At 34.5% G+C, this 14,131-nt stretch overlaps 1 protein-coding gene across 6 annotated transcripts in view; it reads left to right on the top strand.

Moving 5' to 3' along the window:
• GABRG2 (gamma-aminobutyric acid type A receptor subunit gamma2) overlaps nucleotides 1-14,131 on the top strand; it is a 108,524-nt gene that overhangs the window by 44,414 nt on the left and 49,979 nt on the right. The window contains exon 7 of one of the 6 annotated variants that reach the window (XM_049647831.1): nucleotides 1,104-1,106. The exons of the other annotated variants lie outside the window; for them this stretch is intronic. Coding sequence (XP_049503788.1) covers nucleotides 1,104-1,106 — 3 coding nt within the window. The remainder of the gene's footprint in view (nucleotides 1-1,103; nucleotides 1,107-14,131) is intronic. 6 annotated transcript variants of the gene reach the window in all.

Here is a 14,131-nt window from a genome sequence, read left to right as displayed (position 1 = left end):
TAGTAACTTATTTGCTTAATTTCTTTAAGCAAAAATGACTAGCAATTATTTTAAAAGCAGACAATATTTATTAGGTGTAGGTGTAATGTTTCTTTTAGGAAATAAGTTTTATGGTATATTAAAATAGCAGCATTTAAAGTAATCACACAGGGAAAATTAACTTTCTGCAAATACAGAAATGTGATCATAATGGATATGGACTGATTCCGCATTCACTAATTTAATATTTTGAACTGGCTCTATCATGGATAAGGGACAAGCCTCGTTTCAAACCCCAACTGCATCAGTTACTAGCTATAGATATTGAGAAAATTACTGAATTTCTCAGGGATTAAATCTGCCAGATAACTAATGTGGACAAAAAACCTGTTTCACAGGCATACTGTGTGTATAAAGGAAAAAACAAAAAACAAAAAACAAAAAAACAAAAAAGAAGAGTGCTTAAATGATACCTGGAACTTAGCGAGCATTCAATAAATAGTAGCTTTTACTAATACAAGTGCGTGTGGGACCTAACATGGTCAGGAGCTCAGATTTCTTAAGAGAAACTCAAAATCTTTATTTTTACAACAAGTATCATGGATTTTAATGGCATTAATTGAATTTATTTGAAAACCCATGTGGTATAATTTAAACCTATTTCAGAGACCATATCTGTCTCCTGGGTGGCCAGTATAAACCCTCTGCAATGTTGAGTACATACTCCAAGCAAATTATTCCAGCTACTCCTTTTAAAATTAAGTGAGTTAGATATGTCCCAGTTTCAAATATAAATGATGGGTTCTCAGATTAATGTCTATTAAGACATGTATTTTGATATATATTCCTGTGAGTTGAACTGTTTTCTGTTGATTTATTTGCACAAACCTGAGTTTTTTTCCTGAAATTCATAGAATATACTTTTGTGTTGACTAATTTGGAATAAGGTCTTGGTCTGCTATACATAGAGAAGCAAGTTAAGGACCCATGCAAAAATAGAAATTTAAGATTATATCTTCGTAACCATCATTCTCCAAATCAAAGTACTATCTGGTCTTAACACTATTATCAACAGTGTTTGCAGATTTCTCCAACTCTCTTAATTTGCGAAAAGAATATAAAAGAAGGTCAAAGAAATGCTTGAGTATATTTTTGAAAAGTGGCCTTCTGTTCCCTTATTCACTGCAAATCCTGAACATCAAGTACTAGAACAGTCTTTTATTTGGTCCCTAAAAAAGATTTAGGATTGCCTTAGAACTGGCTTTCCATCTGTGAAAGGAAGAACATGTGTAAAAATAATTTCTAAGTCTGCATGCTTCCAGAATGAGAAATTGGGCATTAAATTGTGTTGTATATTCATATTTCTGTAATTGCTCCAGCACCCTAAAACAGAACCCCAAAACTGATGACTAGCCAGTCTTTTTAGTCATTTGAGCCCAGAGGGGCATTAAAACCAAATGGTGGTAAGGGAAGTGTTGGCTTTATATCATAGGGCCTAAATCATTCCCTCCCCAATATTTCATCTTGAGAATGATCTAGAGTATTTACTGTCTATTATGAGATATTTCCAGAAGAAAATGACCTACTTACTTAAAGCATGGCAAGAAATATTACCAAGGTGTCACGAAGCTATTAATCTTACTAGGGAAATCAAAGCAAGACTGCATTGATATCAGATTAGTTACTGAGTAGCATGATTTAATTGATTGCATCATTTGTGAATTTTAATACAGTGGTTAGCCTCCCTGTTGGTCTTGTTGTTCACTCCCTGCTCTTGTTGGTTTGTATTTTGTGTGCAGCGCCATCTTAGTTGTATTTGTGAAGAGAAAGGACTGAATGGAAACTTAACACCAATGCTGAGAGGCAGCCTGATTCTCATGACAGTTGATTTTGTAATGACTCGAAGTTTCTGCATGACCTTTTGTTTGATTTCTGATGCCATTCTTACCTTCAAAGCAGAGCTTTACAACTAGTTAATATCTACAAGGAAGTTATAAAAACAGCTTTCTTGGGAAATTATCAGATCAAATTTATACTCCTTTTAAATTTATACTCCTTTTAAATACATTATTACAATGTGATTTTCTCCTAGACTTACCATAAATGTATATGAGTTTAAGAAGCCTTGGTCAAAACTGGGTGAGAATATCGCCTAATATCTGACCTAGCTTACTGCAAGGCTTTCTAACCTTCATTCATTCAAGCCCACCTCTCATGACTTTATTATATTCAGGTGGTGACTATACTGCTGATTCCTTAGTATTTTTTTCTTTAAATTGATTCATTATTGTTTTTAGTAAAATGAATTTTTAAAAAGAAAGTTCATATTAGGGCCATAATGAAAAAGCAGAAGCATTTGACACAATAGAAGTTGATGCAAAAATACAATGAAAAGCAAACAAATGTTCTTAAATTTTAAGTGCATATATTAGTGTTCTGCAGACTGAGTATATTGAAAATGAGGGAAGGAAAGATATTTGAGAAATGGGAAATTGCAGCTGGCACCAAAGTAAAACATTTCATTGATGTAAACAGAAGAGTAGAAGGACCATTTCTCAGGAAAGAATCTTCTCACCATGTAATTCAATGTCATCAGTGACAACCTTTGCTCACACCACCTGAACCTTCTTAATTTCCCACCAGTCACATCTGTATCATACTTGAGAATAATATTGCCTTGGTGGTAGATGGATATGACTTGAAGAACATCTTTAGTTCACAGTCAATATATCAAAACAGATTCTGCATCCATGATTTTTCCTCCAAACCATGATGTCTTTATAATTGCTCTGCATCTGGGAATAGCACCATCATTGTCTCAGTGAGCCAGGCGTGAACAGTTAGAGTCATGTCTCTACCTCCCACCTCTAATGAATCACAAAGGCACTTATGCCTCTAAAGCATCTTGTGTAACTGTCCTCTTTTCTGTTGCCAATGCCCCTGTCCTAGTTCAGGATTTGTCTGTTCCCATCTGGACTGTGTTGGTAGCCTATTAAGTTATGTCCCTGCTGTCAGTCTCTCTCTTCCACAGTCTATCTTTTACACATTAATCATAAAAGCTAGCGCTTACTGAGCACTAACTACATGTACTGTAGCAAACTTTTAATCCAAACAACCTAGTTGAATTCTCATAGCCATGGTCCTATTTCCTACACATCACACCCAAGGTATCACTGTGGATGAGGAAACAGACTTCTAGAGGCTCATTTACTGCAGGGATCAGTTACAAAACCTGGGCTATGAGTTCAAGTGATTTGCTCCTAGACTTGTGGTCTTAATTATTATGCTATTTTATTCCCACTGTGGTCTAATGGATCTTCTGAAAACACAACTTTCACCATGTTTCAAGAATTTAGTAGGTCAATTAAGCACAAGCTTTTGTTCTCAGAAACTTTCCAACATTGTTTTCTATAATTTCCCACCTTGTGACAGAACTAATCCAACTATATTTTTCTGAATATAAATAGCCAATCCTATACACACACTGAATCTTAATTTTTCTTCTCTGAATGGCTTCGCAAATCCTTTCTACCTTCTTTATGACTTTAAGGCTTAAAAGCATAGCATCTCCTCAACGAGGTCTTTACTACCTTTCATCAAAACAACTTGGAGCAATTTTTAAATGTGTACTCTTGGAGTCAGGCAGCTCAAGTTTGAATGTTAACTTGTATAAATTATTTAATATATTTAAGCTCAGTATCACCAATATTTCAGGGTTGTTCTGAGGATTAAGTAATACACTCAATTAAAAATGCTTAAAACTTTCTCTGACACACAGAAAAGACTCTGTAATAGAAGACATTCTTATTAATAATTATCATCATCGTCATCATTCCATTAGCTCTCCCTCAGAGCATTTTCACCCACTTTATGAAGACATAATTTCTGCTTTGTGTTGCTTAAGGCACTTTTTTCCCTACTAATTTTATTTATTTATTTATTTATTTATTTATTTATTTATTTAGATTTAAATTCTAGTTAGTTAACATACAGTGGCAATATTGGTTTCAGGAGTTAGAATTCAGTGATTCATCACTTACATACAACACCCAGTGCTCACCACAAGTGCCCTTTTTGATACCCCTCAGTCATCTGGCCCCTCCCCCACCCCCTCTGTCTCATGGTTTGTTTCCCTCTCTTCTTTTCCCCCCTCCCCTTCCCATGTGTTCATCTGTTTTGTTTCTTAAATTCCACATCTGGGTGAAATCATATGGTATTTGTCTTTCTCTGAGTGGCTTTTCTCGCTTAGCATAATACACTCTAGCTCCATCTCCATCAGTGCAAATGGCAAGATTTCATTATTTTGGATGGCTGAGTAATATCCCATTGTGTGTGTGTGTGTGTGTGTGTGTGTGTGTGTATATATATATATATATATATATACACATATACACAACATCTTCTTTATTCATCCATCAGTCAATGGACATTTGGGCTCTCTCCATAGTTTGGCTATTGTTCATAATGCTGCTATAAACATTGGGGTTCATGTACCCCCTTTGAGTCTGTTTTTTTTAATCCTTTGAGTAAATACCTAATAGTGCAATTGCTGGATCATAGGGCTTAGGCACTTTTTATTTACCCCTTTCTGCCCCCTCATTCCAATAAATCACAAATTTCACAAAATTCACTTCTTTTAATCATCTTTGTACCCATGATGTTATTAGTATAGTGGCTTGCCTAGAGTTGTTGATGAGTAGCAATTGTAGAATTGATTGTTTATGACAATTATATTGATAAACCTGCAAAATTTCTCTCAATTTAATAAGCAGTGCAGAATTCTATTATGTATATTCTCATTACTCATTGTTTACTCTGAAGTAGAAGACTTTGTTCTTTCTGGTCATGTTGCCATTACCAGTTCACCAAATTATCTACATGATTTTTAGTATCAGGCAGAACTTTTTTCCTTCATGTTCTTATCCTGATGTGTGGGCTACAAAAGTGGGCAAATAAGTTTCTTAGGAGAATCTGTGATCCAAGTGCCATCATTCTGAATCACAAAGAATGTATCACATTCTTCCCATGTTAGAATACCATGAAAGCTTCCATATTTTCTTTAGGATGCAAACTTCAGTGTTTCATGAAAATCCTCATAAATTTTTTGGTGAACCCATGAACATTAGATATTATTTACTTTTTTGTCTTTAATTCACCATTTTGGTTAGGATTCCATGTGCTTATTGTATTTTCCTAATTTCTATTATAAGAAATACATAAATATTAAAATAAAAAGTCCCTGTATCACTAAGTTTACCTTACTTTCCAACAGTACCGGTCAGACTACAATTTTAGAAATACCAGCTCTGTGGATAGAGTCCATGTTCATTGCTTCATTTCTAAAATATTTAAAATTTACCCTATACTTTCAAAGCTTGACCACTATTCTTCCCCCATACCCTTAACCCCCTGAGGTGTTCTGTATAGGTAGTACGTACTTCATGTCTTTGTGTCCTATATTCCTTATTTAATACCAAGCTCAAATCCAACCTTCTCTACCTGTATCAGCCTATATGTATTGGTCAAATAATTATCCAAGTAGAAAAAAAAAAAGAAAAGCTCCCACCTTCCACGATGTGTTTTAATTTAGATGTCTTTGGCAAACCAGGGAGACACTTTTGAAAACTTTACTCATAATGGAGGTGAACTATTTTAAGGGAAAGAAAAGGGGGAAAAAAGATACAAGTTAACAGTATTTTTTTTTCTGAAGAGGTTGAAATAAACAAAAAAATTCAGAAACCTAGTTGGTAGGAGAGAAACAACTGTGCATTCATCTCACAGTCTCCTGTGACTTTGGGTCACAGTAAGCTGTGAGTTCATTTTAGTCAAAAATATACTTTCAAACTAGTTGAAGAAATGTAATGTCTTAAAATAAATCCATGGAAAACTTCATAGTAATTGAGTTTTATTTTATTTTTAAGCTTTGATTTAGAAAAAAAAATTAAGTTTGGTTTCAATAGAAGAAAACATAAGAATAACGTAAAGAGAGCTGGGCCAGGAATAGCCATCTCTGGGATGAAAGTTCCTTGCTTATAATAAGATGAATGCATTTTACTAGATGCTTCTTTGAAATCCTTGTTCTTAGACCTATCCAAAACCTCTGACGTCACCACAGTTACACTATAGATCTCCTAATGTAGGAATGCCTTTTTGTTTATAAATTAAGTTTTCCTAGAATGTTCTCCATCAAGTTTTCAATAGGTTTTCAAAGCAAGTCAAATGCAGAAACAAACTCCTTTAGATTTTTAATTTAAGGGGAATAACAGTCCCATGCATGTATTTGTTTTTAGTGACATATGATGGTATATATGTTAACCCAAAATTTTATGTTTTTCTTTCTTTCAGTTGTAACCCTGCAGTATTTATATATTACATTTTAAAAAGTTCCACATCCGAATTTTAAATTCCAAGGTTGCTCTGACCTTGCCTAGTGGGGAGACAGGGCTTGAGAGATAGAGAGAGGTTGCATAGGAAGTCATATGAAATCTAAGGAAAATTGTTTGGCTTCAAGGTGATACACTTTATTTATGCTTACATTCCACTGGCAAGAATATTGTATGTTCCCGTGATGATGAAATGAGTCTGGGAAATGTAGCTCAGTTGTGTGCTAAGAAGGAACAATGGGTTTTATGGTTTCTAGCATCTGTGCAACATGGTGTGCTATCATATTATTTCTCACAACAAGCCTCTAAGAAATACATTTTTTTGCTATTTGACACATGAAACAACTTAAGTTTAGAGGGGCTAAATAATTTATTCAAGGATATTCAATAAAGCAGAGTTATTTATCCAGATACCAAATTTTTATCCCATTGCCTCTCATAAATATATTAGGCAAAGAGACGAATTAATTAAAAGAAAAAGTTAATTCTTAAGCTTGAAAATAGGTAATATTACACAAGCAATGCAATGAAGTCATACAATAGCCCTATATATATGCATCAAAAAAATGTTAACTTATAAGAATAGGAATTATATTTGTATATAGCAATAACAAGTGAGAAACAATTTAGCAATGATAGCCTTTCATTTTTCAGAAGCATGTTTACTGCCTATGAGCTAATACTATTCACTTGCTTAGTGGACCAATTGGTCACTATCTAAATATGGTTTTAATTAAGAGACTGTCAGATCCAGTGTATTTGCTATTTGTTCTTATAAGAAAGGAAACCTAATAAAGGGTTTGTATGACTACTATTTACAGTAATTTTGGGGATTAATACTTTATTGTGACAGTCTGTGAGAACTAACCAGGTCAAGACATTAATTTTTATCCAAGTCTTTGGTGTTTCCTAATTCAATCGAAAATCCTACTTTGCCATATTTAAAAGACACATTCATCCATGTGACTGATATGACTACTAGAGCCCTCCTGTCGAGCTGCTGCCCCAAATAAATGTAAAATATTAAATAAGTATGAAAATATAAAATGGGAGATATACTGAGTCTACAGACATCATGCTCTCCACACAAACTCATTAATGATTCCTTTCACTCTGTTGGATGCAATTGACTAATTTCCTCTTCTTATTTTTGCACTTTCAGAAAATAATGCTATTCAAGCATTATAGATATGCAAATTTAAGCATATCAGAGACTGAAAAGGGAAGCAAACAGCAATGAGGAAATTTTTTTTAATATTTCACTTTTTTTTTCCCAAAAAGAGTTTATTAAGAAGGTCACAACACATTGCAGTGCTAAACAGCTCAGAAAAGAATTTGCTGGACATATAAGCAGTGGCTGACCAGAATTTGTTTACCATGTTCACCTACCTCTCATGTAATCTATCTAATTCAGAAAAGCAAGAACAGTCTATTCCCGAAGGGCAGAAATAGGTCAGAAAGTGAAAGGAAAAGATAATTGACAAATATCTTAAACATGACTAAATTATTTTTTTTATATATCGATATCTCCACTGTTTAAGAAATTGACAGTGCTTCTCATTAACAGGTGAGTCACATCATAAATGTTTGATTTTTCATATTTCTCTTCCAATTTATCTTCCCCAAAATTAGCTTTTCCTTGCTATGAATTATCTATCAGAATAATGACAAAAAGAATACTAAAAATAGCATTTTCTTAAAATTACAGTTGTTCTTCCATCCCCAACACCAATTGAATTGATTTGCCCTTAAATGCTTCTCTATCAGCTCTATAAGAACATTGAAGTACAATAAATAAGTGGCTTTGTTTAGAAGATAAAGCTTCAGTCAAGAACGCTGAGTTTACTGGAATAGTTTCCAAACATGATTTCTAGTATGTTTAGGCTCACATGACTTAAAGCACTAAGCACCTGGAATTTCATTGGTAAGTGTTGAAGAGCTACATAACATATAAGACAATGTGTAATTCATGAGCTGTGTAATAGCTCCTTGTTAACCAGACAGTGCAATCATGGACATCAATTATAACCACCTAATGATTATACTTTCTTAGCTAGTGATTTCTTGCTCGCAGTATCAGTACTGAGAGTGGAAAGAGATGGATAGAGAAAGGTAAAATTTTAGGGCTAAATCTTGAAGATCAAGCCCAATTGTAATTTTACTTACAGGGAAATTACTCCAAAGAGGTAGAGTCATTGGTTGTAACTTGGTAGCCACTTGTCCAACTCCAGCTTAGAGCATGAATCATTAGACATGGATGAGTTTCATTTAATTTTAGTCAGTATTGAACAATTGAAAATTTTCATGTGAAAATCTTGAACATATTTACATCTTAAACATCTGGGTCTTCATTTTCATCTGAACATGATTGAGTAGAGTTGGATTGTGACATTTCTGAAAAGGTGAGGTGCATCATTACCAGTTTACCAAAGTCCCTGTTGTATTTTTGGGGCTTTGGGTCTTTTTTCTGTTACTGTTTCCTTATTTTGAAAACTAAGTGCATCTGTATCTCTGTGGAAAACTGGGGAAAATGAAAGATAATCCCCAAATGAGCACTTATGTATGCCTGGAAATGAAGTTTTTGTTTGTTTGTTTGTTTGTTGCTGTTGTTTTTACTTTTAATAGGCAAAAAGAAATGAACATGGAAACTATTATTCAGCCAATGTTTACTTGAGAATAGACAGTGATTTGCAGGGAAGTGCCAGAACCTATCCAATCTACATTTCACTTGCTTTTTTATATTCTACAGCTGGATTTGTCATAAATATATAGTATATGCAGTGCAAATAAATTTTAAGTTTATTTAGTTTATCTCTATAATCCACTTTCCTGGCAGATGGATTTTAAATAAAATCCTGGGTGGCTCAGTTGGTTAAGTGTCTGACTTTTGAATTCAGCTCAGGTCGTGATCTTGTGGCTCGTAGGATAAAGCTCCACATTGGACTCTTCTCTGACAGTGTAGAGCCTGTTTGTGCACTCTGAACACACACACTCTCTCTCTCTTTCTCTCTCAAAAATAAATAAATAAACTTAAATATATTTGTATATAAATAAACATAAAGTGGTGCAGTTACATAGATGGACATCTGTGCATCTAGTCTTGTCTGTATTTGTCTTTTTCAGCTCACATCTAAGCAGATAAAAGCTTGGTTGCGATTTTCCTGAACATTACTGAGTAGCAGCCTTGCATAGCCAATTGACACTTTTTCCTGTTGTACTTTCTTGAAGATTGATACAATTATTGTTCTGCAATAAAGCTCTGTTCTTTATTATCCCAGATGAAATGAGACAGCTGGATATAGAGCAAAAAAAAAACAAAAACAAAAACAAAAAAAACCTGATTCCTATGTAAGAGTTGTCTTTGAGGTTGTACTATCATATTGTTGAATGACCTTGAACAGTCATATTTTGTTTTGGCCCTCAATTTCTCTGTCTCAAAAAAACAAACAAACAAACAAAAAACCCAGACTATATTGAATTTGAAGCTTCTTTCACCTCTAAGATGCTGTGTTATATTTCCTGATATTTGGCAGTTTTGTTATAAAGCAATCTTCTGGTGGGCATTTATGTCCCCACAAGTCCCTAGTATAAACTTCCTAATGTTTTCTTATTCCATGAAACTTAGAAATTAACAGATCTATTTTATCTATCATGTATAGAGAACTTCAGTGGTAACCATAGGGGCAAGAGGCCCAGAGTGTTGCCATCGAGATGGTTGGTAAGTTAGTTTAGGTCTGAAAAAATGAATTTGGCATGGGAAAAATAGGCCCACAGTGGGTGTGGGGAGAGAGGGTGGATGTGAACTACCTTTATTCTGAATGAGAAATTAGGAGAGGGCAAAGGTAAGACAGTGGCTTTGGCATGGCTTTCAGAGAGGAGAAAGAAGAGACACTTGGTATCCTACAACAAAAAGAACACTTGCCCTCAAGTGTGCATAGTATGACCATAATATATTATTTTTAAGAGCTTAATTGTATAAATTTGGCTAATGGATATTGTGGTGAGAATTGGTGATCCCTTAAAATAGTATTGATCTACTACTTCTAAAATAATATGATGTACTAGCATTTGTAAGCTCTCTCTATATAAATCACCTCATTAACTTTTCACAGTATTTCTATAATGTGATGTTCATTTTCCAGGTGAGATGATTATGTATAACCAATCTTGTAGAAAAGTATCCAATGAGGACAAAGACCTTGTCCAAATCATAGAGTAGGTCACTAAACAGACAGCTTCCTGTCCAGCTTTCATCTGTGCATCTGTGTATGGCAGAATTGGACTATATTGGTCAGTTTAAGCTAGATTATGCTATGGTAGCAATAGCCCTCAAATATCAGTGATTTAAAGCTGAAAAAAAATATATTCCATTCTTTGGCATACTATTCTATTGGCTGAGGGGGCAATAGAAGAATAAAATGATTCTTAAACTTCCTGCTTTGATAAACATAAGTGATTTGGCTCATATTCTTTTGCCAAAGCAAGTCACATAGTCAAGCCTGTTGCCCATGGGGTAGAATGCATGCTTCTCTTACACAAAGGGTCACTGGGCAAGGCCTTTGTAGGGAAAGACTTGGTAGAAAGAGATAACAAATATTTGGACTGCCAAGTCATAACCAAAATTTACCATTATTATAATCCTTTCTGCTGTACATGGCCCATCGCCTGGCCAGGTGAGCAGGTGTAGCTTGAGATGATATGGCAGGGAAAAAACCCACTAGCAAGGGGGAGGAATGATGAACTCTCAAAGAAAATAGAAACCAGTTTTTAAAATGTCTCTGATTCTGAGAATTATTCTCTTTAAAAGAGACTGTTTTGGTCAAGCTTGCTTATTTTGTCAATGACCCAGCCATGATTTCCTATTTATGTAAAATTGGCTTCAGAAAGAGCAGATGAAAAGATACAATATTAACATGGAAATGATTGTAGGGTGATATGAACTGTCACATTTTATAAACATGGGCAGGATTTTCCCTGCTATACTTCTGGGACAGCTTTATTAATTACATTGAAAAACAAGTCCGTAAATATTGGTCCCATACTAAATCAAATTTTACAGATATTAGGCAGTGTAACTTCTAAGAAACAATAAACTAGCATCATCCTCTTGTCACTAGGAGGAAGTAATTGAACATGATTTAATAAAGAATGGTCACAAAATAATGAAAAGGTCAGGCTGTCTTGATTGCTGTTATTTTGTCATGATAAAAAATCTGTAGTAGTCTTGTATAAGAAAAAAGTATAAATACAGTAGTTTCAAGTAAAATTGGAATCATTTTATTTAATCTTAACAATAAAGCTATAATTTTAACACTTTCCTTTACAAACATTCTTAAAATTAATTCTGTCCCTCTATTCTATAGGTGAAGCACATGAAGTATAGGATAACAATAATTAAAACATTTTTGCGTGGCTAGTTATCAGTACAATTACAACTAATCAACAAGAATCTGTGTCCCCAAGTCACTGTTCCCTGGCCATTTATCTAAAATGAAGCTAATATAAAATGGAATTTTCATTTCACTGGCTGACGCCAAATAAGTGAGTAATAGGAGATATTTTGGTCCTAAAGATCTGCTCCTATTAATCTACGCACAGATGAGTAGTGTTGATAATGAGGGGGTGGTAGTGGTGATGAGGATGATGATGAGAATGTTCAAGCCAGGTTTTATTGGGCATTTCCTGTATGCCAGGCTCAGTGCTAAGGATTTTACAAGGTTTATTAAATATATACCTGCAACAGCTTTAGAAGGCTGACCTTATTTTCATTTCTATGATCACGTAGCTAGGAAGTGGCAGAGACAGGGTTTGAACTTGTGCTCTGAGACTGACCCATAGCATTTTTTGGGGGGGGGTCTCATTTGTAGAAAATAGCAATTTCCTTTTTATTAAGGAAAAAAGCTATTCACATCAACAGGTGTGTGTGTGTGTGTGTGTGTGTGTGTGTGTGTAGTATACAATAAAGGGCACATGCTTTCAAGGTACCTCATGCCCCGGCATACCATAACAACCTAATATGTTCCACTATTCAAGTTGATGGCAACGTTTAGAATGTTGATAATTGGATATATCAAATTAGAGTCAGTTTTTCTTTACAAAGATAGGAATGAGGAAGTAACAGGAGCATCTTGAACAAGGCTAGTTAAAATGCTTTCTATTACTAGAAGTATTTTCTATGACTCAAAACTCTATACAAAATGACATGTATACTATATTAGTAAAACATGACTTTAAGTAAAAGTTGAAAGGAAAGAATACTTGGCTAAGGGTGATATGAGCTCGCCTTAAGTCCTAGCTGACTTTATTAATAGGTTTATATATCCGATCAAGTCATTTAACCTGTCAGACCTCACTTTGTTTATCTGTAAAATGGAAGAATTATAATTGCCCTACAAGAGTTGGTATGAGTATCTGAAAATGCCTAGAAAATTGTGAATAGCTTCGGAAATAGAGGACAACATGATCATAATATAATTGTATTTTCCCCTCTTTCTCATTCCTTTCCCTAACCTTTGAAATTCACATATTTCTGCATGATGATTTCAGGCATATTTAATGACTGAGAAAAGAAAAGTGATTTATAATTTATTGAAAGGTCATAGAAGATAGTTATTGATGCAATGATTCACTTCTGCTTGCTTTTGTAACCTTAAATTTAGACTAAAAAAAGAAAGAAGGCTGAATTTTGTCCAAAAAGGGCAGATGTGTGTGTGGGAGTGCTCTTTTAATAGCTGTCCCATAAAGTGACTTTGGAAAGATTTAGGAAATGGATGTTAAGTGGACTTGTTGATTTGATTGGCCATGACCAGATTGGGGTCTCTAACACACACACACACACACACACACACACTCAAACTCACACACAAACACACGCACGCTAAATGTGTCAGAGAAATTCATTATTTTCCATTCCACAGTACCAGTAATATTCAATGCTGCAGTTATGTAATAAAGACAAAAACATGTAAGTCAAAGAGACTCCAGAATTGCCTACTCAAAGTGTCCTTATTTCTCATATTAAAAAGAAAGTCCATGGAAGTGACATGGCCAGCCTAAGGTCTCCCAACTAGTTTCATAGGAAATGAAGCATCTAATAATTGGCTTCCAGATTTCATTCCAACAGACTCTCTCAAGTCTCTCTGTTAAGTTCTATAACTCAAATGTTTATGGGAAGGTCCTTTCCCATGTATCAGATATTGTGGTAAAATAAAATGAAGAAAAATAAAAACCAAAGAGAAAGAATGACTGAGTTAAGAAGATGACCTATTTCTATTTCTATGTTGGCAGAAGATGTTGCATTCAGTGCTGTCTGAGAAATAAGTCATATGTGGCTTAGCAGTGCTGATAGCATAAGTCTACATTATTAGTTAGAATCTTATGGAGTGGTGACAGAAAAACTAGAATAAGAGTTTTAAAACCCAGGTTCCACTCACAGTCTGCATCTAACTTGCTGCATTACCTTGATCAAATCCTTTTATCCCTTTGTGTTTTAGTTTCTGTCAGTAAGATGTGCATGGCATTAGCGGGAGTCCTTTCTCATAGAGGTGTGGGGAGAATCAAATGAGATAATGGATGTGAAAATGCTTTATAACATGTTGGGAGTGCAGCACATATCCAAAGCATCATTGTCATCACTTTAACAATTACCTATAAGGCTTCCTCTAGATCTGAAGTTCCAGAGTCATGTCATAAAGCTAAGGCCTAAAGATGTATATATCTTTGTGCCAGTAAGGAAGCTGAGAAATGAAAAACAAAACAAAACAAAACAA

Source organism: Panthera uncia, assembly GCF_023721935.1.
Source record: "Panthera uncia isolate 11264 chromosome A1 unlocalized genomic scaffold, Puncia_PCG_1.0 HiC_scaffold_17, whole genome shotgun sequence".
In the NCBI taxonomy this organism is placed as follows: Eukaryota; Metazoa; Chordata; class Mammalia; order Carnivora; family Felidae; genus Panthera; species Panthera uncia.
This window is presented reverse-complemented; position numbering and strand designations above follow the sequence as displayed.